The following is a 21569-nucleotide window of genomic DNA, read 5'->3' on the forward strand; positions in this document are numbered from 1 at the left end:
ACAGAGGATGAGCTGTAATGGTGTGTGGCTTTTGGGGAGGGGGGACTTAGCAGGTGAGACTGCTGGAAATTTATTCAGCATTCAAAGCAACACTGTTTTGAGCAGCAGGGCTACAGCAACATCCTGCAGTGACACGCCATCCCATCTGGTTTGAGCTCAGTGGGACCATCAAAACACACCCCTAGGCTCTGCAAGGACTATTTGACATGGGAGCGGAGTGGTGGAGAGCTGTGTTAGACAACGTGACCTTCACAAACACCAGTCTACATCCAGTAAACAATGAAAACCAGCTAGCAAGTGCTCCAAATTTGTGCAAACCTGTTGGTCGGTCGGGTGTAGTGTGCAGTTTTTGCATCTTCTTCCAGTGCATTTGGAGGTTTTCTCAGAGTGCTTGTTGCAGACATGCATGCAGAAGTTGACTGATGACTCTAAACTGGGCATAGCTGTGGATGTGAGCATGGAAGCTTGATTTCACTAGTGATCGGTGCAAGGTGTGTCCTCCCCTCTTGCACAGTTGCAGTCAGTTGTAGAAAATATTTCCCTGCTTTCTGATTTATTTATTTGCCTATTTGTCAAAGGTTACCTGACCCTGTGTGAATTAACTGTGACTAACTACATTTATTGAAAATCTGAGTTGACACACACAGGCCTCATTATTGCGCATCAATAAATCATATACATAGAACCTACTAACAAAGCAACAAAATATGACACAATGTAAAGAAACAACTGAGAAACATCCAGTCACATCTAGTAGTCTTGAAAGTCTTACAAACCCATTTTAATGCTTTAGGACTCTTGCAAACCACACTGAGAGATATTATCCACAAATGGAGAAAACTTAGAAAACTTGAAACAGTGATGAACCTTCCTAGGAGCGACCTACCAAAATTACTCCAAGAGCACATCGACGACTTATTCAGGAGGTCGCAAAGGAACTGCAGACTTCTCGTGTTTCAGTTGACAATATGAAAGAGACTGAGCAACAATGGCATCCATGGGAGAGTTCAAGGTGAAAACCACTGCTGACCAAAGAGAACAAAGAGGTTGATCTAAGATTTATAAAAAGAAAATGACTCAACAATCTGTGAACTGAAAAGACAAATGTTTAACTTTTTGGAAGTTTTGAGTCCTGTTACACGTGGCACAAAACTAACAGTATTTCATTAAAATGACATTATATCAACAGTCAAACATGGTGTTGGTAGTTTGCATGGCGTGGAGTTGCTGCTTCAGAACCTTGAACCATGAATTCTGCTCTCTACCAGAAAATCCTGTGGAAGAAAGTTCAAATGTACTCGGGTTATGTAGCAGGACCGTTACCTGATACACACCAGCTTGAAAGCTCTGGCGGGCGTCGTCAGTCTGGACTTTGATCAAATTGAGATGTCCCGGCATGTCCTTAAATGTGCTGTTCATGCTCAAAGAGTGGCCCAAAATTTCTTCACAGCGACGTGGAAGTCTCGTCAGTCATTCCAAACGCTTGGTTGTAGTTCTTGTTTGGCAAACATGGCACAGACAGCTGTTAGGTTTAGGGGGTGATTACTTTTTCAAGTAGGATAGATTTGGATAGCTATGAAGAGTATGGAAAACAAACGACAGTTTCGCTAAAGAATTAGAAATTTTTTTTCTTTGTAAATCCAATGATGCTTTCATATCATTGCACATTTACAGAAACAGTGAAAATAAAACCATTGACTCTAAACTGTAAGCAGCTGCAGCTGCTGCTCTATGAAACACACTTCCCACTACTTAGAATAACTTCTCTAAATGTCAAAGATTACTAATGAATGCACACCTATGTCATACTTTTGGTCATCTACTCTTTCTTCTGTTGACCTTTTTTTGTTGTTGTTGTTGTTGCTGCATCGTTAACCTGCCTCCTATTAGAAACCCATGGTGGAATAACACGGCTGTATTTATATTTAATCCTGCCTTCTAGCCTGAACTTTTGACAGTTTTCTGGCCAATTGCTCGCCATGGCTCATTTGCCTTATTTGGTTATGGAAATGTTTCGCTTGATTATTCAACCCCTTCAGCGAAACTGCGAGTCGATCCAGTCGCTAACGAGACCGCTTTGTGATGGGTTTATGATGGCAGCAGTTGTTGTTCCCCACTTCTCAGCGCTTCACTTTGGCCCACACTGAGATGCTTGTGCTTAAGGGGTTGAGATTGCAGTGCACTCCATTGGATCGCTGTTGACGGTCATTAGTCTTTTGACCTTGGTATGAACCAGCCTCTGTGGTGTGTATCTCTTCTGTCTTTTTCCCATCTCGACCGGCAAGAAACCCTCCAGCAGTCCCATCTTAAAGCGGCTCTTCATTCGCAGAAGCCCTCCACATTTCGAAAAAGACATCTGCACATCTGCCAGCCTGCCTTGTGATCAGTGCTGCACTCAGCTGTGACAAACATACTCCACATTGCAGAAAAATTAGACATGGATAGAGCTGACAAGTGCCCCTAACATCTACAGCTCGGGATGCCTTCCCAGCCTGTGCTTATCTGTGGGCTTTTCAAAGTGTGCTTGGTATGTTCTTTTTTCCTCATTCCATTGGAAATAATTTGATGTCAAAGGAAATGAGAAAATCACAAGGAAATGTGCTCTATAAATTTATATGGGTGTCTAATGACATGCCCTCACCAAATACAACTGAGGCCACTGTCTCCACCCGTGAAAACAAGCTTGATGGGTTACACAGGCAGACAGCTGAGATGGTTTCATTCGCACAGTGGCTAAAGCCTGAGGTACTTTGCGTATTCAGTCATCTCTAATAACACCAATTGATGTGAAGCCTTGTCCACCTCAATATGACTAAAGTGCAGCTGAGGACTTGTGTATAATTTTCCTAAAAAAAAGAAAAAATGTTAAAATTGGTCTACAGATCGAGTTTTCCCCGCTGTTTCCCGCTGGTATATCTTTTCCCTCTCCTCTACCTCTCCTCTCTGTATAATTTAGCAGCAGATGAGCTCTCCCTCTCCTGCATTAGTGTGCTATATCACTGCCAGCTAAAGGAATGGAGGCCTTCGCTCTATACGTGATACAGTTTCTGCCTGCCAAGCTCAGCCGCTGCCGCTGCCACCATCGCTCGGTGCTGACGAGTTTGGGTGCTTGCCACATTCTGCACCTGCCAGACTCATAAAGAATCCCCCTGTTTCTCTGGGGCCTGAAGGCAGGATCTGCAATAATTGTTAAGGATGTCGCGATTTAGACATTCAAGCCAAAGCTTAGACAGTTGATGGCGCCAACAAGTTGGCAGATGGTCCATTTTGTTCAGCTGATCCGTCAGGGGGGTATCTGAGGAGTTAAGATGAACGAGTGGCTGTCACAAGTGGCAAAAAAAATAAATAAATGTATGCTGTCGTCTGAAACGTGAGAGACAGTTGATCTGATGCTCGGCGCTTTGCTGCTCTCTTGGCTTTGTGCTACCTTGCAAAACGAGAGCCTTGATTTTTATCCCAGAAAACTTGGATAAGTGGGCTCAGTGTAATAATGACGTGAAGTGGGTAAAGTGGACATCCTTGTCAAGTGCCAGCTCTTCTCTCTCATCATATACAAATTCTAAAGAGAGGCAGCAGGACTTGAATCAAGGTTGATATGATTTACACTTCAATGTTGAGTGTATCCAGCTTGTGTGTTTGCTGAAGCTAGAGGAGAACTACTAATTTGAGCATGTATTCACTACAAATATGCCAGCGGCTAAATGAATCCATATTCATGACGGGTGACAAAATGATTGAATGAAACCTCCAGAAATCAGACTTTTTAAATTTTTTTTATTTCACTCTCGCTCACACCTTTGCTCTCCTTCTCATATTTTCCTCACCCTGCGCCTGTATCTCGCCGCTGCCTCACTTTCACGTCGGTGCTTCTTCTCTTGTCCTCATATCAACCCATCTATATATAGCATGTCTCTCCCTACACTATACTGCTGTCTGTGCCACTGGAAAACTGAGGAGTGGGTGCTGCGATTTCAATACGCAGCTTTGTCTGGGCAGGGAAAAAGAAAGGGAGAGGAAGAAAGCCCCATTGACAGACAGGCAAACACCAGTCAGGCCCTGTCCACTCTCTCTCCTTTGTGTTCGAGTGCGAGACGTCAGCAAATGACAGGAATCTGAAGAGGGGGAAGAATGAGAGAAAATAGTTGGTGCATTGTTTGGGCCACAGGGTGAAAGTGCAAGGAGAGGAGAATGAGGGGTGAGGCATGGGGGATGGAGGAGAGAGCCCTGGACTGACCTCTCTGCTGGATCTCTCCATGTTATACTAACATGCGAGCAGTGATCACATACAGAGCAGCCGCATATGGTCGCGAGTCCCCGTCACACGCCTTTACCTGCACCTACACACTAAGTGTTAATTAGCATCTCCTGTCAGCTCAGTCACATCAAGGTGAGGGTTGAATGTGACACATCACATTCATCACTCTGTAATGTCGCACATACTTTGCAAATTCGCCCCTAGTTGCCTATTGTTTATCCAATTAATTCACCAACTACTGTACTGAGGAGGTGTCTGTCACCTGCCTTTCTTTTCCACTTCAAAAGACAGCATGCGCTCATTTATTTCAGAGAGGGAAATGGAGCGAGCCGGGAGGAGGGGAGTGTGAGGAGAGGAGGAATGGGCCGGGCTGAGGCCTGAACGAGGGGTGTGGTTGGGTATAAAACTTGGGACAGTGGGTTTTCTGTTGTTGTCCTGTTTTGAAGCCCTCTGTCCTGGCATCCTGCACCCCTCCACTCTCTTTTACCTCTTTCTTTCTCCTCCTTCCACTCACGCTCCCTCCAGAGAGGGACTCTTCCTCGACCGACTCCAGACGGGTCTGCAGCATCAGTCTTTTGGGAGCTCCGTAGAAGCCAGAGACCATGCTGACGTTTTTGGCGCTGACGTCGGTTGCCTTCCTGGGAATAGGTAAAAAAAACAAACAAAAAAAAAAAAAACGGGGGGAAAAATGAAAGAAAACATCTTCTTTTAAAGTTTTAACTTCATTTTTGAGGACTTCTCTAACAAAAAAAGCTCACACTTAACTTAATCTACTGAAAGTGATGATGTAGAAATGATCTTTCTATTGATGTGAGGATATGGCAAAGTGGGTTTTTGTCTGTTTTGTGCTACCTGAAAACTAATAAACTTGATGACAATGAAAAAGGTCTAATAGCTTTGATACTGAATTAATCTCAGAGTGCACTCTAATACCTCCCACTACACTGGATTAACACTTAGCTAAAGCATTTTAATTGATATCTTGGCATTTGCTGTATTGATTTAATCTAAAAGGCCAACAGTACACCTGTAGAAGATTCAGTCTCTTTTTGCATGCATTCCAGTAAATGGGTCAGCACCGTCCATCTGTGCTTCTCTCTCGAAGCAGGTGTCTCCAAGCATGTAACTTTAAAGAGCAGCAGCATTGCAGCTTTTTAACTGAGAGTTTTTGCTCTCGAGGAGGCAGCTTTCTAAACTCCCTCCTGTCAGATGTTTTGTCGGAATTTTAATTAAAAACGTCAAGCGTGATTTCATTGACAAGTTTTGCGGGGGTTGGCTATCGCTCAAGGATGTGCACAGCGAAAGCTGCGAACTTTACTCCCTGGGTGTTGAAAACTCCAGAGTGCTTAAGGGCATTTGTGTTGATACAGCAGTGAGAATACTGTGACTCGTTGGTGGCGCGGTCCAAGGGAAAGTGAACAATACAAAAAAAATGATACTGCTCAGCGGCGAGGCTGTGCAGCTCCAAGGGGCTTTGGTAGTTGTTTGAGATGCTGAGTGCATTTTTGGAGGAAGTTAAAATATTGATTTTTGCAGCCAAGACTGAATTAACATAGATCATTAAATATTATTCAAGCATAAACTGTGCACATGATTAGGCCAACATTATCCATACCCATGGAGAAAATGAAGCTCCCCCTTTCAGAGACAACCCAAATATTTACTGAGTGCAACTCTGAATCAATGGCACATTTGACCCCACTTAATGTGCAGTTTGTCAGTGACTATCTGGATGTATATGCATGCACCTAGGATTATGCTAAAAGAGGACTACTTTGTGTCTATTGATAACAGTTCAGGTGTAAAAATATTCACAAAGGTACTCAAGGTATTCTAAGAAACAGTGCATGTTAATTTTTTTATACCAGCTCACACTAACAACTATGTACATGTGTTTTTGTAGTTACAGATTTAGATTCCTGAAGGTCAGCTCATAGTATCAAAAATAATATGAGCTCCCAGAATATTTTGTTTTATTCTATGTGTGAATTAACTACTTAAACCTGCTTTGTGTCTCCCAGTGCCTGAGCAGTCCCAGGCCATAGCGATTTACACTGGCTGGGAGCGGCACGCCTTGGTGGGCTCTGACATCCGACTCTCCTGTTCTTTCTTCTCCTGGCGCTGGACCTCGGAGGACGTCACCTTCTCCTGGACATACAGGCCCGATGGCTCACGGGACTCCATCTCTGTAATACTCAAATTCACACACATATACACACGCTATGCAAAATGAAAGGTTGTGTGTTTATAGGTCGGCTACTTTGAAAGGAACAAGCAATTCAAGTATAGTCGCATCAAAGCTGCGCTTGATGAAACTCCAGCGAAACGTCACCGAGTGTGGTATCTATAAAGCCATTGTTTCCCTGCCCACAACAGTGTTGTTTTCATCTGCAGCATGCAGCTGTGTCAGTAAAACATCTCTTGTCCAGAATTATACAGCAGACAGCCAACGATAGCGTCTAGCTGTTGAAATAATGGAGCATTTGGCAGCTAAAGAGCCAGATGTAAATCACTAAGGCGGGCTGCAGCAGGAGAGCCTTCCCTCCTTTTTTGCTATTTGCATGAATGACATTCTTATGTTGTTTACTCCCACTGTTCTCACATTCACAAAGTCATGTATAAATATTTAGGAGGGAAGTACACAAGTCTGCTGCACTGACAGAAATTTAGACTTGCCAACAATGTCTATATTTTATGCCAAAAGACTTTTTATTGTTTTCACCATCTCTGTGAAACACAGCAAGCAAAGGGAGAAAACCGATAATAGGAAGAAGGTGTGGTTTTCTTTTGGAGGCCACGCGATTTGATTTCTCTCGGGAGATGTTCTTTAATCTTCGGATGTCTGTATTTTAAATGTCTTCCAAAATTCACAAAGTGATTTGTAGAGCACTGAGGGAGCGCGGTTATCCAAAAACAAATCCATGTTTAATCCAGCAAATGCAGTACTGTGCATATCTGAAATGTCATCATACACAAGTACTCAGTTTACTCTAACATCTGCACTAACTAAAAGCAACGTTCTCTGCTAATCTCCCCACTCCTCCCGCTGCATCACCTGCCTCCTGCTCTTTAATTTCACTCTCCCTGCCCTTATCATCCTGCCATCTCTCTAATCTCTCTATCTCCCCATCCTGACTGCGCCTCCCTCTGTCCACCTCCCTTAATCTCCTCCTCCACAGCTCTACCTTCTTTGTCCCTCCCCTCCTCTCTCATTATGTCCTTCCCTCACCTCCTTCGCCTTCATCTGTCTCCCGCGGTGGCCTCACTTTGAAACTAGACTTCTCTTCTTCTTTTATTTATTTTTTTCCTCACTTATCTTCAGTCGCTCATTTCTTTCCCTGCCTGGACAGATTTACAGTTTCATATCTCTATCTGTTGTCACGCTGCATTTGTCCCTTTAAAATGTCATACTTGATTTCTGACACGTTAATCATATGAAAGGTCCTCTTCTTTTCACGTGGGACTTGGTAACAGCAACCGCAGGCCTCAGGTCTTTATTTATAGATGAAACCTTGAAAGACACATTTGACCTTGACCTTGTAAAATCCAGAGCATCACCCTTATTCTGCCACTGTGACCATTTAATGTTTAATAATCGATACTTGGTGACGGCGTGTCATCATTTTAAAAGTCATGGCACTTCTTCCAGGAAGAAGAAACAGAAGCCACGACACTATGCAGACATCTAAATGCAAAGCTCTCCTTTGCTTCCGGCTTTTAAATTGCTTTACATGTAAAACTACCTTTGACAACATTGTGCAGTCAATACTGCAGTTTAAGCTGGTCCAGCAGGAGTGAGATTTACAAGCCTTCAATAAGCTGTAAGCTGCCTGGTTTGAGACCATATACATTAACCTGTGTGTGCAGAGCACAAGATGTGCACAAGAAACAGACCAAAACTATTAAGAAAAAGTGCTTTGTTCCCAGTAACAACATCATGGCTAACTGCAGTACCACAGTGATTAGTGTGCATCTGCTTAATTTAATACAGTGAAACAGGTAGCTAGCTCTTGCTCTGGGAGCTGTGGTGGTGGAATAAATCAAGAATGGGCTAATTTAATCCAACCTACTGTTGTATTATTGGGAAAGATAAGAACCTCTAAATAGGGCAACCAAACAAGCACAACGTCTGCATCAGAAACAGTAAACTGGCTAACTCTGTCAGTTAAACTATCTATAGGTCACCGCAGTCAGTGTCAGCAGGCAGCGGTAATGACTGTAGACTTGCTGCTGCAGTAATGGCAGCACGCTGAATGGACTTAATAATTAATAGGTTATAAATGCAAAACAATAGACTGCTAATATGTTTCACTGGGATTTGGTCCACTCCCTGGAATTCCCCAAACCCCCTCAGTTATCAATTATCCACCATATATTAGTTATAAATGTTGTATATGTTTTTCGTGCGGTAGTAATTGGCGTCACATTTGCTACACCCCTCAGGAGCTGCTTTTGAATATTATTTTCTGGCCCTCGTGTAAAGCTGCTTGCCAGTTTTAAAAGCTGTGCCCTATTTTTTTCTAATGCTCCATGAGTGTCCCCCTGACAGGTGCTTCGTGCATCTCTATATTTTTTTTAAAAATGCACACAAATAGTGGCAAAATTTGTTATTGCAGGAAATCACAGGTCTGATCTGCTGCTCTACTTACTAAACATCCAAATGCAGCATTAGTCAGAGTGACAGTGTGTTGACTGTCCTTTGTAGATCTTCCACTACACTGGTGGTGCTGCCTACGTTGACAACAAGGGTCCCTTTAGAGACAGACTGGAGTTTGTGGGAAACCCAGGTCGCCGTGACGGATCCATCCTGCTCAAAAACCTGGAGCTCAATGACAACGGCACCTTCACCTGTGACGCCAAGAACCCCCCTGACATAGTGGGCCGGCCTTCCAGTGTCCGACTGCTGGTGTTTGAGAAAGGTGAGACGTCCTGTGGGGGGTTTGTCTCCTAAATTAAATTCCTGCTTGCTAGATTCCCACCCGCCCTGAATGCTATATTTCAGTGATTCTTTTTTTTTTCCATTGAAAGTGAACTGTTCTCATTTGTTTTAATCATTTGAAACTCTGAAATTAATCTCAGTTCTCGCCGTTCATCCGAATCAAGCGACTGTCTTCAAACCAGTCGTTGCTTTGCCTCATTTAGAATTCTTCGCACCTCCCGTTAAATGAAATCAATTGCAATTTTATCTCTTTCTCTATTTGCGATTGCTATCACTGCCTCCCTTTCACTTCTTCTCTCCCCCTCCTTCTCAGCTTCTCCTCCCATTTCTCTCTTCCATCCCCTACGCCATCGTCTTCCACTTTCTCCCTCAGCACCATGACTCTCTCTCTGATCTCACCTTTATTCTACCTTATCTCTCTGTCGCTTCATCTCCTTCTCTACCTTCACTGTGCTGGTATCTTTAATCTTTCATTCAACCTTTATTTTATCTTTTGCTTTACTTTTCTTTGCTGCTTTCATCTCTTATTCACTTTCCTTTTAGCTTTGTTTACCCTTTCCTCTCCTACCAATTTCCTCCCACAAATGACAGCATCGTTTCTTTTCCATCTCCTTTACTGTTTTTTTTCTTATGAACACTCCTGACTTCAACCTGGCATTTGCTTTCCACTGCCACTTTTCCATCTTTGTCCTTTTTGACCTTTCCTCATCTGCTTTTTCCTCTCGTCCACTCATAGTGCCCATCCAGGCTGGCGTGATCACAGGAGCTATCATCGGGGTGGTCCTGGGCCTGCTGGTGCTCATCGTGGTCATCTACTACCTGATGAGGTTCCTGGTGGCACGCCGAGTCTTCAGCCTCAGTGTCAGGTCAGTGCCCGGCCTGTGGCCGGCGGCTCTCTGCCAGTCGGGTTTTTGCCAGGGACTGGAGCTGAAGCCGGAGCCCATCCCTGGCATGGACACCTGCGTGGCCAAGCTGGCATAGCTGCTGTACCACGATTTGATTTGGTTAGGTGTGCGGAGTTTAAAATTGAAGTTAGTCAGCTGTAAAGACACAGATAATGATCTCTCGATTTAGATTTAATCTAAAAACAGTACTGCTCAGGTCCAAGGCGAGATGATTAAAAGTAGTGAAGTGAAGGTTTCTGAGTGGATTATCTACTAGATCATGAAAATGACAGATTCATCATCTTGCTTATACCCTTCCAATCTTCCAGTCTTATGAGATCTTAACACATCTAGCACCTGGGGGCTGTGCTTGAGACAGGGCCAGTAGATTAAGTTGATGTTCTTTATGATGGCTGCCAGGCAATGCAGCCCTGTGACCACTGGAGGGAGAGATAGATTCGACATCCTGACATTGTCTTTCTTTTGTCCCCTCCAGCAAACATGGCAAGAAAAAGAAAGAGGGTTCACAGCAGAGACAGGCAAGTTTCTCCTTCTACTTATTCCACATGCCTCTCTTCCTCTCCTTCCTGCCCCCGCTCCTCTTCTTCCTCTGCCTCCTTCCAGCCCCACCACACACACAGACACACACACAGACCGGCGCATATACACATCCAGCCGACAACACCAAAAGCAACAGATTGGTTTGCTGTCACATTCAGGCGCTAATAGTAAAATGATGTGCTTTTGGAGAGGTTACAATGGCATTCAGTGTTTGAGTATTTGGGCTCAGGAAACATGTTGTCAGAGGGAATATTCATCTCCTCTGTTGCAGTGCAGCAACACAATAGCACACATCCAACATGACAGTGCATAATGGCACAGTTTCCTAATCGCATTCCCCCGATGCCAGTCCAACCAGCTCGAGTATGCCCTCACACTCAGCCGGCTCCTCCTCTCAGCAACATATCAACAACAAAATAACATGCCATTCAAAGCCGGGCCCGCTAACACTAATAACAGTGTTCAAGCTGTTAAATTCTTGTGTCGTCTCAGCGTTCGTGGTGCTTTAAAGCCCACACCGTCACACCTTTCTTTCTCGTGGTCCTCACCACTGCTTCAGCTCCCTCGGGGGTGGGATGGGAGGCGTCCTAACACTATGGTGCCAGTACACAGCTACGGGGCAAAAAAACAAAAAAAAAAGAAGGAAAAACTCAAACCAGTGACTGTGAAATGGCCGAGGCCAGGTTATGGCACTAATGCTATTGCCTTACTGAATGGGACTATGATTGCTCGCAGTGGGGAAATGGACGGGAGCTGCTGATTTTGCTCACTGGGAGTCAAATGAAAATCACGGGGTCTATTATGGTCTGGGCTGTTATCAGTGGTTTTACGCTGCTGCACGCCAAGGAGTTGGTGTATTTTTTCCCCCTTCTGTTCCTCATGGGGGTGTGATAGCCTCAAGAGGTGGATTAATCAGACATTTTGGTGGCTTGTATTCTTTTGTGCACCAGGGCAAGTTCTGTTTGATTACTCTGTGGTAATGTGGGGGCTGCAGGGTTGTAATCGACTGTATGCTTTGCATGCTGATAATAAAAAAAGAAAAAGAAAAAAATAGAGAGACAGAAGTCAAAGGATTTGAGTTCAAGGCGTTTTCAACAATCAAGACTCGGCTTTGAAACGAGAGACGTGTAAAGATATCCGCGGCAGGAGATCAAAGGTGTTATTGTAACAGCAAGTCATTTAGCCACAGGTAGAAGCAAACTGTAAAGCGGTGGCGGGCTCCGGAGTGCGCCATGTTGCCCCTGTAGCGTAAACCTAGAGGGCGACACCGGCAAGGACCGAGACTTCCTCCTACCTTAAACAAGTGCACTCATTCTCATCTCCCCGGAGCCCCGCTTCCTCCTTCTGTCTTCTTCTTTCCTTTCTACTGTCATATGATTGTCAGGTTATTCTTGAGCTGCAGTCAGTTGCTCTCAAGTGCCTGCGGCGGATGACAGTGCATATATGAATAAATAACTCGCCGCCAAAAGGACACTGAAATATTTGACAACGTTGTCATTTGCAGTTACTCTCCTGCAAGTCTCTGCTTGGAAGAAAAATATACAGCGAAAACAGCTTTTCCATCTGAGCTCACTCTCCAGTGTGTTTTAGCTTATTTATTTATTTTGCTCCTCTGAGCTGGTTCTGGTCTTCTAGCTGCACCACACACAGAGAGGACTCGTGGGAGTTTACAGTGCGCTCATAAGTGGTTGTTTGATCAAATAGCCCTTATTAGGAGGCTCTGCTGACATGACACAATTTTGCATCAGCATCGCCGTCTTCGTCGCTCCTCTGTTTGCTGGGCTTGCACTACAAATCTCAAAAAAGGCTTTTGGGCAGGGAAGTGAACAACAGGGTGAGCGAGACAGAGAGACAAAGGAACCCTGTGGTGCCCGCTACTCCCCATTAGGTGGAGTTGTGGAAGAGGACTTTACCCTGCAGCCACACACATAAGAAAGCTCACAGGATTGAACACGCATACACACACACGCACTGTACTGGAATGATAATTGAGTGCACTCAGTATCGATCTGAGCACAGACACACACACACACAGACACACAACCCACCCATTCTTCTCCACTCCCCAATTGCCTCACTTCACTCCACTCCCTCCCTCGCACACTCTCTCTCTCATTCAGATTCCTTTTATCCGGTCCCCTGTCTCCCACTCTTCAGTCGCATCTTCCTCTTCTCTCCATGCCTTCGACTACCTTGCTGACCATGAGAAGCATCTATCTGTAACTCCTTCTTTGCTCTTTCATTTTTTTTAACTCCCTCTCTCTCTCTTTCTCTCTGCCGATTGCCTCCTCACCCTCCACTCCACGCCCCGCCGCCCCCTTCCTCTCTCCCGTTCCAGTTTCTCTCCTCTCCCTCCTCAAGTATTCTGGGTTCTGATCAGCTTTGGTTCCAGACAGAAAATCACTACCTCTCGCTCTTCATCTACCTCTCAATCTCCCTCCTCACCTGTCACCTTCTCTTTTTAGTATGCAGCACGGGACGCAGCCACTTACCTACCTATCTACCTCCCCGCCAGTCCCTCCTATTTTGCCACTGTACCCACATTTCCTTTGAAGTGTGTGCAGCCCCTGTAACGAGGGTGGTACTGCGTTCTGCATAAGCAGGCTGGAGTGTGTTTTCGAAGCAAGCCCGTCGTTAGCGTGGGAGCTATGGAAAACACTGCAGTGCAAAACTCGAGCCTATCGTGGGATGCATAATGGTAAACAATACAGTGATGTATGAGAGAATGTAAGCATGATCGAAGATAATGACACCGGACGGCCCTTGCAGCTTCCCTGTCGAGTTGGTTGCACTGTGTGTCTCAACTGCCGTCTGTGTGTGCAGCTTCTGCAGAGTGCGTAATTAAAGAAGATAAATTTTGTAATGCAATCAGCGGGGTATTATTACTGGGAGCTTCAGTGGGTAGAAACCGCCTCTAGTGTGCTTTCCACTGTTGACTAACCTCACGTATTAGAGGAGAAGTATTTCAGTCTCAAAGCCTCATATCCGGCACGCTTCCCTCTTCACTCTGTTCTCTGTAACACGACAACACTGTGCTGACCCGGGGTTCAAAAGGAATGGCATTATAAAAACCATTACATACGAGCAAAGTTTTATTAGGCTCCATCAAAGCATTATCATGCGCTTGTGATAGTTTTCAATAGGTTAACTCAGGGGTTAATGCACTGGAATACAGTTATTGTAAAGTTAAGTGTTGCCTTGACCTTATCTCCACTTGGTCAAGTCTTTCCTCCTGGATTTGTTGTGCTCAAATGAAGCAACACTTTACTTCATTTTCCCTCTCTCCTCCTCCTGCGTTTATAGATTTCTTATAGGAGATTTTTTTTTTAGAAAACACACAAACGATAAACAGAAGGACTGCCAGTAAAACTGCAAAGTTACATAAGCAGAAGCTAAATAAAGAGTTTGGCTCGTTCAGGTTTAGGGTTAGAGTGTGTTTTAGCCACAGGTTAAACAAGCGTGCTCTCAAACTAGAGCATGTTACTTTTAAAAATTAAGTGAAGTGTACCTAGCTCTCAGTTCTTCTGTTATGATGCATAACTTAACCTTAACCCAAACCCTCAAAGGGTAACCGGAGGCCTGGAGGATGTTAAGAGATTACGCAGGCCTGTCCCTGACCACAGCTACAGCAAAACAGTGTTGAAGATTTATAACGACTATTCCCCTGCACACTTTAGTTATTATTTATTCAGTAGCTCAGTTAGATACTTCAGAAATATTTAATTTTCTGTTGCCACTCTGACCCTGGAACTGCCCTTTTTAAATGTGATGGGATGCTGTGCCTCAAAGTGCAGCTACCCTGGAAATGATTTAATTTTTCTGTTCTTGGTGTAACTGTAAAAGTCTAAAACATATACCAGACATCTAGTATTTAATGGTCGAATGAAGCGTGTCTGGGATCAAAACATGTTTCATATTTAACAGGCTAACCCCCCAAGAGATGCATTTCTTTTCAATAGGGTCGTGCAAACATATTGGATTTTCACCATTTATGTATTTGAACAACAAGCGAAACACATAAAAACGGGAGAAGAAAAATGACAACAGTATAATTATTTATAAGTCACAAAGTCAGACTTTAAAGCAAAATTGTCTCGATTTTAATCATGAAAAAGCATTCTTTTAAAAATAATTAAAAAGAGTTCAATGCGTGGCGTTTAACTGTCCCGGCTCCATCTGCAGCGGCACTTTCAACAGTGTTTAAACGGCTTCCTCGCATTGAGCTAAAGGTCTTCACTCCGTAGTGAACTCCAGTCAGAGGAATAATGTTCAGCACTGAAATGTAACCTAGATGAAAACACTTTCCAGCTAAATTTGAGACATTTGTAAACATTTTCTTTGAAGGATCCAGCGGTGGCTCAGAAGGAATAGCAGATCGTCCACTAATGAGAAGGTCGGTGGTTTTATCACCGGTGCCTTCAGTCGGCATGCGAAAGCGTCCTTGGGCGAGATATTTCAAAACCCTGAAACTGCACCTGATGTGTCATTTATGTGTGTTTGATAAGTGAAAGTAAAAGTGCTGTATGTATAGTATAAAAAGCACTGCGTGAATGTGTGGGAGTGAATGGGTGAATGTGGCTGGTAGAGTAAAGGGATCTATTTTTGACCGAGACAAGGACGGCAAAGAGTTAATTCATACAAACCAAGGCCAAATTCAAAGACACTGGATATGTAAATAATTCAAGGGAAATATTTGCTCAATAGCCAATCAAAATCTACTCTGCATGTGTGTGTGTGTTTGTCTGTTTGTTAATCATCAATTGTCACTCAGTTGTCACAGGTGTATGGAGCCTACCTGCCACTGGGTCCCATCCTAACGCATGGTTACCTGTTTTGTCACCCCCTTACAGCTCTGGACACCGCCCCCCCTCACTTGCTACCCCCTCCCCTAAAAGAACTCTCTCTCTACCTCCTCACCCTCCTCCTCCTCCTCTTCCACCTAAATGTGTTTTTCTCTCTCCTCTTCACATTTCCACCCATCCTGCTAACCCCATATTTCATCTTCTCACCTCTAACACACCTGTGTCACCCCCCCCCCCCTTCTTTTCTCTCTTCTTCCTCACGCTCCTTTCCTCCTGAAGTGACTCTCCTCCCCTGTTCTCCCCCCAATTCCCCTCTCCCTCCTCCCCCCACAGGGCCCTGTGCCTCCCGCCGACCCCTCCAAGGTGAAGGCGGCCACCTCGGAAAAGAAGAAGCAGGAGTCACGCAAGGATAAGAAATAGGATACGGGGAGGGGCTGGGGCGGGTTCGCTGACCGGCTGCTCCAGCCCGTACGCCAGGCGGTGGGGAAGGCCCAGCCCAAGCAGCAGCAGCGAACCATAGTCAGAAAAACAGAGAGGGCGGGGGGAGGAGGAGAGGAGGGCTCGGGTCGGGTACTGATGACCATCGAGCTGGAGCTGACTCGCAGAAATGGTGAGGAGGGCCCCAGCGGTGAAGGAGGGACAGGGAGGTCCGAACCGCTTGGCTTCCTCTCCAGGCTCGCCAATCAGCTCACCTTCAAATAACAGACCACGAGAGAGGGAGGTGGGGGACCCATCGAAGATAAGAGAGTGGGAAGTCTATTGAGAAACCACAAACCTGCTTTCAACCCACAACGCTAACCTGAGTCCCTGAATAAATGAGTCAAATCATAACTGCTCCTGTCACAGGCTGATGATTATAAACGCAGCTATACTGGCTGAGATCTTAGATGTCGTGATAATCTCTTACACCAGCCAGCACCCCGAGTGCTTTTGTCAGGTCATAAGATATGCCATTTGAAGCGAGACCCTAAGACGGCTTGGTTTGATAACAAAATCTAAAAAGCTGCTCGCTGGGTTCTGCCTTTCTGGTTCCTTTCATTGTGATCCTATCCACCGAAAAAAAAAGAAGAGCTTTCTCCAAGTGCGTCCGATACGCATCACGAAGCCCTGGCTGCAGGGACAAGCCAATTTGCTTTTTTCAGAGGCGACATGTCAAACTCCAACTTTCTCACCTCACACTGATCTTCCTTCTCTTCCCCTCTCCTATTCCATTTCTTCCTCCTTTCACTGTGAATTTCCTGACTTTCTTGTTAATTCAAATTACAGAAGTGATTTATATGCTAACTGCTCTATCCTGTTTCTCTGTCTCTCTTTCTCTCACCTCCCTTCCCTCTTTTCTTCCTCCTGTAGATAAAGGTCTGACTTCTCCATGACTGCCTCCAATCCTCTAGTCTGCTCCCTCCTTTTCCGCCCAGCCTGATGCAACCCCCATTATTTTCTATTATCTCTACTCTTTCAAGACAGCACTGGCTGTAAGAATAGTCCCACTATATCAGCGGCAATGGTGTCAAATAATTTTCACGACGCCTCGCCGGAGATCCTGTATGCGCTCATTGGGCAAACTGTAAAACTGTTTAGGGCCTAACTATGTACATAACTTCCTTAAGAGGAACCTGAAAGATATCCCCTCGTGTTTAGAGTCCCCTGAATGTCCCCGCTTAATGTTTACAACTCAATCACACACGCACTCACACACACAGACACACACACACTAAGCGGAGCTGCGAGTGCACTCTGGACTTTAGACAGAGAAAAAGCGAGACAGAGAGGGACAGGAGAGTGATAGTGGGAGCGAAATATGATTCCTGCTCTCAGCCGGCGCAGATAGAGGTTCAAGCCCTCGAGCTCGGGGTGATTCAATCCTCTCACATTTGAGCTAATGGAGGTTGTCGCTGTGTCCCTGCCCTGGCTAAAGGGGGCTATTTCTGGTCCTATAAGAGCGTACGGGCTTACTGTAACAGCTGCACATTTTTCAGACGACAGGAGATTGGGGGAAGGGGGTGGAAGAGAGAGGCGAGCAGAGCAGGTGGTGGTGGTGGGGGTCCTGCTGTGCTGTTTTGCGCTAAGTGCATGAGGCAGTTTGCTGTTGACTCGACGGCCGGGGACTGACAACCTGGAATGACGTCACGGCCCCCGAGGCTGGCGAACGCTCTCACGAGTCTGACAAAAGAGCTTACCAGGAAGAGGTGCAGCTTCAGAGTTATTTTAGGTCCAGTTAATCCGCTTGCACGTTTCTCCTCGCCAACCCAGGGCTAATTATTTTAGCGTGTGCTGGTAACAAGATATCTCTCTCTACATCTCCCTCCCTGCCTCCTCTGCGGTCTCCTCTCCTCTGTTATTCGCTCTTCATGTCAGCCCCCATCTTGAGAATCATCTCCTCTCTCTAAACTCCCTGTTTCGTTCTCGCCGTCCTTAACGTCTTTGACTTCCTTTATCTCTTCCTCTTCCTGCCGGTTAGTGAGTCTGCACTGCATTATTCCCCCACAGAAAAGGCCTACACACAATCCACTCCACTCTTTAAGCCTCTCCTTATCTGACTGCCAGGCCTACAGCTCAATGCTCTGCTCCTCTCTCTTCTGTCCTTCCTCCTCTTGCTTCTTCTCTTTTCTCAACTCGGTGATGGACATCTCTCTCTCTCTCCCCTCCCTTCGTGTTCACCAGTGATCGACCAACGCCCTCTCGTTTGCCCTTCAAGCACCACCTCCCTAAGGGGCACGTCCCTTTGCCAGCCCTTCTTCTCCGGCCCTTTACTGTCTTTTTTTTCTGCTGGTTCGAAAGCCAAAAGGTTCTCCTCTGCCCACTACTTCCAGAGGAAGGAAACGGATGGGCACAAATCCGCCTTTAGTCCTCACTGAAGACGCCAAACAAAAACTTATAATCTAGCTAGCTCTTTTCCGGTCGCCATTGCGTGTTTTATGTATATGTGTGTCTTGTTAAAAGTGTTAAAAATTAGATTACATGTGAAGTTTAAAAAACAAAAGCAGTATGTCACCCCAAGTAAAGCAAATGTTTCTGAGGCTTTTTTACATGTGTGCAAGAAAACACATGGAGAACATGTTTATGGAGGCAGGGAGGAAATGTAATGTAACTCTTTGGAATATGTCATATTTCTGACCTTGTGTGTTATGGAAGGTACTGTGTGGCTGTCTCTATGGTATGTTTTATTCAAAGATGAAGGGAAATCAAGGTTGTTGTGCGGAGTCAGAGAGAAGATGAAGGGTGGATAAGGGTTTGGTTAGCCCTAGATGCAGCGCGATGTGGCTGGGAAGGAAAAAAAAAGATGGGGGGAGAAGGTGCTTGCTGTGGGAGAAATCTTTAGAGGAAGAGACTTATCTGGTGTGTTAAGCCCAGCCAAAAATCCATATGTATCACTACAGATAGAGCCTCCTCTTCCCCCAGAGCTTTCTTTTAAAGGTGCTCCTTCCCCAACCCTGAGCCAAAGATGGACTGCGATTGGTGAGCTTAATATGCAGGGTGGAAAGCGTAGACTTGAATGTTTCTTTAAAATTCATAACAGGAATGGAGGTGCTAAAATCCACATCGATATAACTGGTTTCACTAGTCGCTGTTTAACTATCCAGTCAAATGGATTAGTTAGAATGTTTTCTTCTTTTTTCAGCAAAGCCACACAGACACCTGACGTAAGACAAACAGCATTAAAACTGCCTTTTAAACACACGTTTTGTATGTATTTTGAACTGTGTTAGTCGTAGTTGCAGAATAACATTCCTTCATTTGAAATGACTGGAGCTTCTTACATTTTTTTACATTTATTTTAATGCTTGTGATCATTTTCGAACCACTAACGACTTTTGGTGACTGTAATATGTTGTAAAGAGAACGTAAATAAAAATAAAATCCCCACGTCGCCAGCTGTTGTCAACAGAAGACAAAAGTAAACCCAGCTGAAAGTGCCTGCCGTGTCTTTCTTTCTATGCCGAGTGCTAAGCTTTCTGTAAATTTGTCACGTACGTCTCTGCCAAGACTCACTTTTATGAACTTTTCAAAAGACGAAGGTCCTTCCAAAATGATATAGTTACCATTTGAAATATTTGAATATGCTTACTGCTGGCAAGAGAAGTGAAACTCATTATAGAACAGCACTAACCTTATTAGCTATCTGAAAGCTTTTTGCATTTTCAGAAAGACCATTTTAGAGGATGTAATCTGGCGGTTTTAAATGCTGCACAGTGATCACCAGGTGGTGGTTTTCTTGTAAGTACAAAAGGAATTCAGTTTTGAAATTAAACTTTTAAGCTTTCCTGCATGATGGTGGCAGGTGAGCGCTAAAATGGGTTCTCCTCATCATGCCCTTTGCAATCCTACAATCAAAAAGGAATAATGATAAACAGGAAATAAATGCCTAGCAACCATTAACCACCCTTTCACGAAATGGCAAAATAACATACAATTTTTTTAGGGGATTTTTTCCCCTGAATTAACATGCTGGTGGGATTTAGTGAGCATAACCTTTTCAAAAATACTTTGCCTCATTATTCACATCAGAGTCTTTAACAGATGTGCGGTGACTTGCCCGGAGACAGTGTATGACTGACTGGCCAATGGGAGATCATTGAATGCTGCAAATGTAGGTTTATTTTGGATTATTCAAACAACCATAATTAAATGTGTTAAAAATTCAATTTAAAGCTGATGCAGATGGAATTTTTGTATTATCTTGTGACATTGTGGAACAGATGCTTATATGCTGTGCTTCTCAAAGTTAAACTGGATGGATGATAATGCACTGTATAAGCCAGACTTTAGCCAGAAATTAGTTGTGGAGTAATAAAGCCAGATCGCTTGCCTGAGCAACCCAAAGTTTCCAGACAACTGAGTTCAACTTCAGGGATGGCTGAAGTTGCTCATACACTCTGATATATTTTGTTGTTACACCTGTTATGAACTGTAGTGAGGATTTTAGAATTACTGCAGAGCATGTTGTGGCTTCACTCTCTCGGGATTGGTGGGACAAAAGTGAAACAAAAAGACAAAAACAAAATTTGACTGTTCATGGACTTGCACAAAGTTGCAAGTTTCTTTCTGTTTGGCAAAAATGTAGAGGATGCAACCATGACCTGTAAAAACGGTCACGTATTCACCAGCTAAAGCTGCCTATTTAGAATTGACAAACAACTATGTTGTAAAATATAAAAAGTGTATATTATTACACTAAAAGATATCTGTAACTTTAACAAAGTATTAAAAATAAAAGAGCAACATCAGATTTTATTTAAATGATTTAAAGTTGACACAATAGCATCAGCACACTCCTGCCTGTTGATATCCCCTTCACCAACAAATAAATTAATAAATAAATGAGAATTAACTCACTCATCAATCAAAACATACAGAATGCCTAAATATATAAGTAGAAGGTTGACAGGCAAATATCGAGTTAATACATGGTAGCTTAGTGTAGAGCTACAAATGTCCTTATAATTAAAAATTTTAAGTTAGGTTTGTTGAAACTTAAAGGCGGTCATTCATTGAGTTGAAATTTTAAGACAATAACTCCTGAGTTTTGATATAATAACAGAGAGGGAGGATGGCTAAGCTGTCTGCTAACTTGGTTAGCAAGGCACCTTCACAGATAACTGCTAATTACAGTACAGTAACGCTAAATTGCTAATAATACTCAAATTTTACTTACCAGAACTGAGCATCAGAGTTGTTATTTAATCATGTGGTACAATAAACATTGCAATAAGCCCATTATTTGGGAGCTAACTGCATGATAAATGCTCGAAACAAACATGATTACAGAGTAGTAGCATCTTCAGCTAATGTGACGCAGGTTTGCGCCTAGTCAGGACCCACCTGTCATTCAAGGTAGTAGCAGCATTTCTATGCCCTTCAAATTGAGAAATTTAGGCTTGATCAGATTTAAATAAATTAGTTATTAAAAAATTTCCCCACACAGCCGTGAACAAGGAAATTGATCAAAGCCCCATTTTTGTACCAGGCTGTAAATATGCATCTGCTTATTTACACAGGCATCTCCTGGGATTAACTCCCTTGCCAAGTAAAAAGACTAAGTATGCACTGAAGGCATTATCTGCTTACACTCATGTATACCATTTTTCTATCACATTTATCAGGTGCTTGCCACAAAGGGAGCAATGCTT

General features: G+C 44.0%; 1 protein-coding gene across 4 annotated transcripts; it reads left to right on the plus strand.

Moving 5' to 3' along the window:
• Positions 1 to 4684: 4684 nt before the first annotated feature.
• On the plus strand, positions 4685 to 16955 carry mpz (myelin protein zero). Of its 4 annotated transcripts, XM_026150627.2 has the most exons (7): positions 4693 to 4903; positions 6277 to 6443; positions 8961 to 9174; positions 9931 to 10060; positions 10575 to 10617; positions 15775 to 15804; positions 16792 to 16955. In XM_026150627.2, the coding sequence occupies exons 1-7, from the start codon at positions 4858 to 4860 to the stop codon at positions 16801 to 16803; spliced, it is 642 nt and encodes a 213-aa protein (XP_026006412.1). In that variant the 5' UTR covers positions 4693 to 4857; the 3' UTR covers positions 16804 to 16955. The 4 variants fall into 4 exon arrangements, with proteins under 4 accessions (XP_026006413.1, XP_026006412.1, XP_026006414.1 ...); XM_026150628.2 differs by lacking the exons at positions 15775 to 15804; positions 16792 to 16955 and adding an exon at positions 15490 to 15715 and having other exon boundaries at positions 4685 to 4903; XM_026150629.2 differs by lacking the exon at positions 15775 to 15804.
• Positions 16956 to 21569: the final 4614 nt, after the last annotated feature.

This window comes from Astatotilapia calliptera, chromosome 18 (genome assembly GCF_964374335.1).
Source record: "Astatotilapia calliptera chromosome 18, fAstCal68.1, whole genome shotgun sequence".
NCBI classification, from domain to species: domain Eukaryota; kingdom Metazoa; phylum Chordata; class Actinopteri; order Cichliformes; family Cichlidae; genus Astatotilapia; species Astatotilapia calliptera.

Excerpts from the sequence above, each read along its gene's own strand:
- mpz (XM_026150626.2), top strand. The coding sequence starts at position 4,858 with ATGCTGACGTTTTTGGCGCTGACGTCGGTTGCCTTCCTGGGAATAG. Across the intron at positions 10,061-10,574 it reads GTCTTCAGCCTCAGTGTCAG|CAAACATGGCAAGAAAAAGA; the intron begins GTCAGTGCCCGG and ends TGTCCCCTCCAG. Across the intron at positions 10,618-15,774 it reads AGGGTTCACAGCAGAGACAG|GGCCCTGTGCCTCCCGCCGA; the intron begins GCAAGTTTCTCC and ends CTCCCCCCACAG.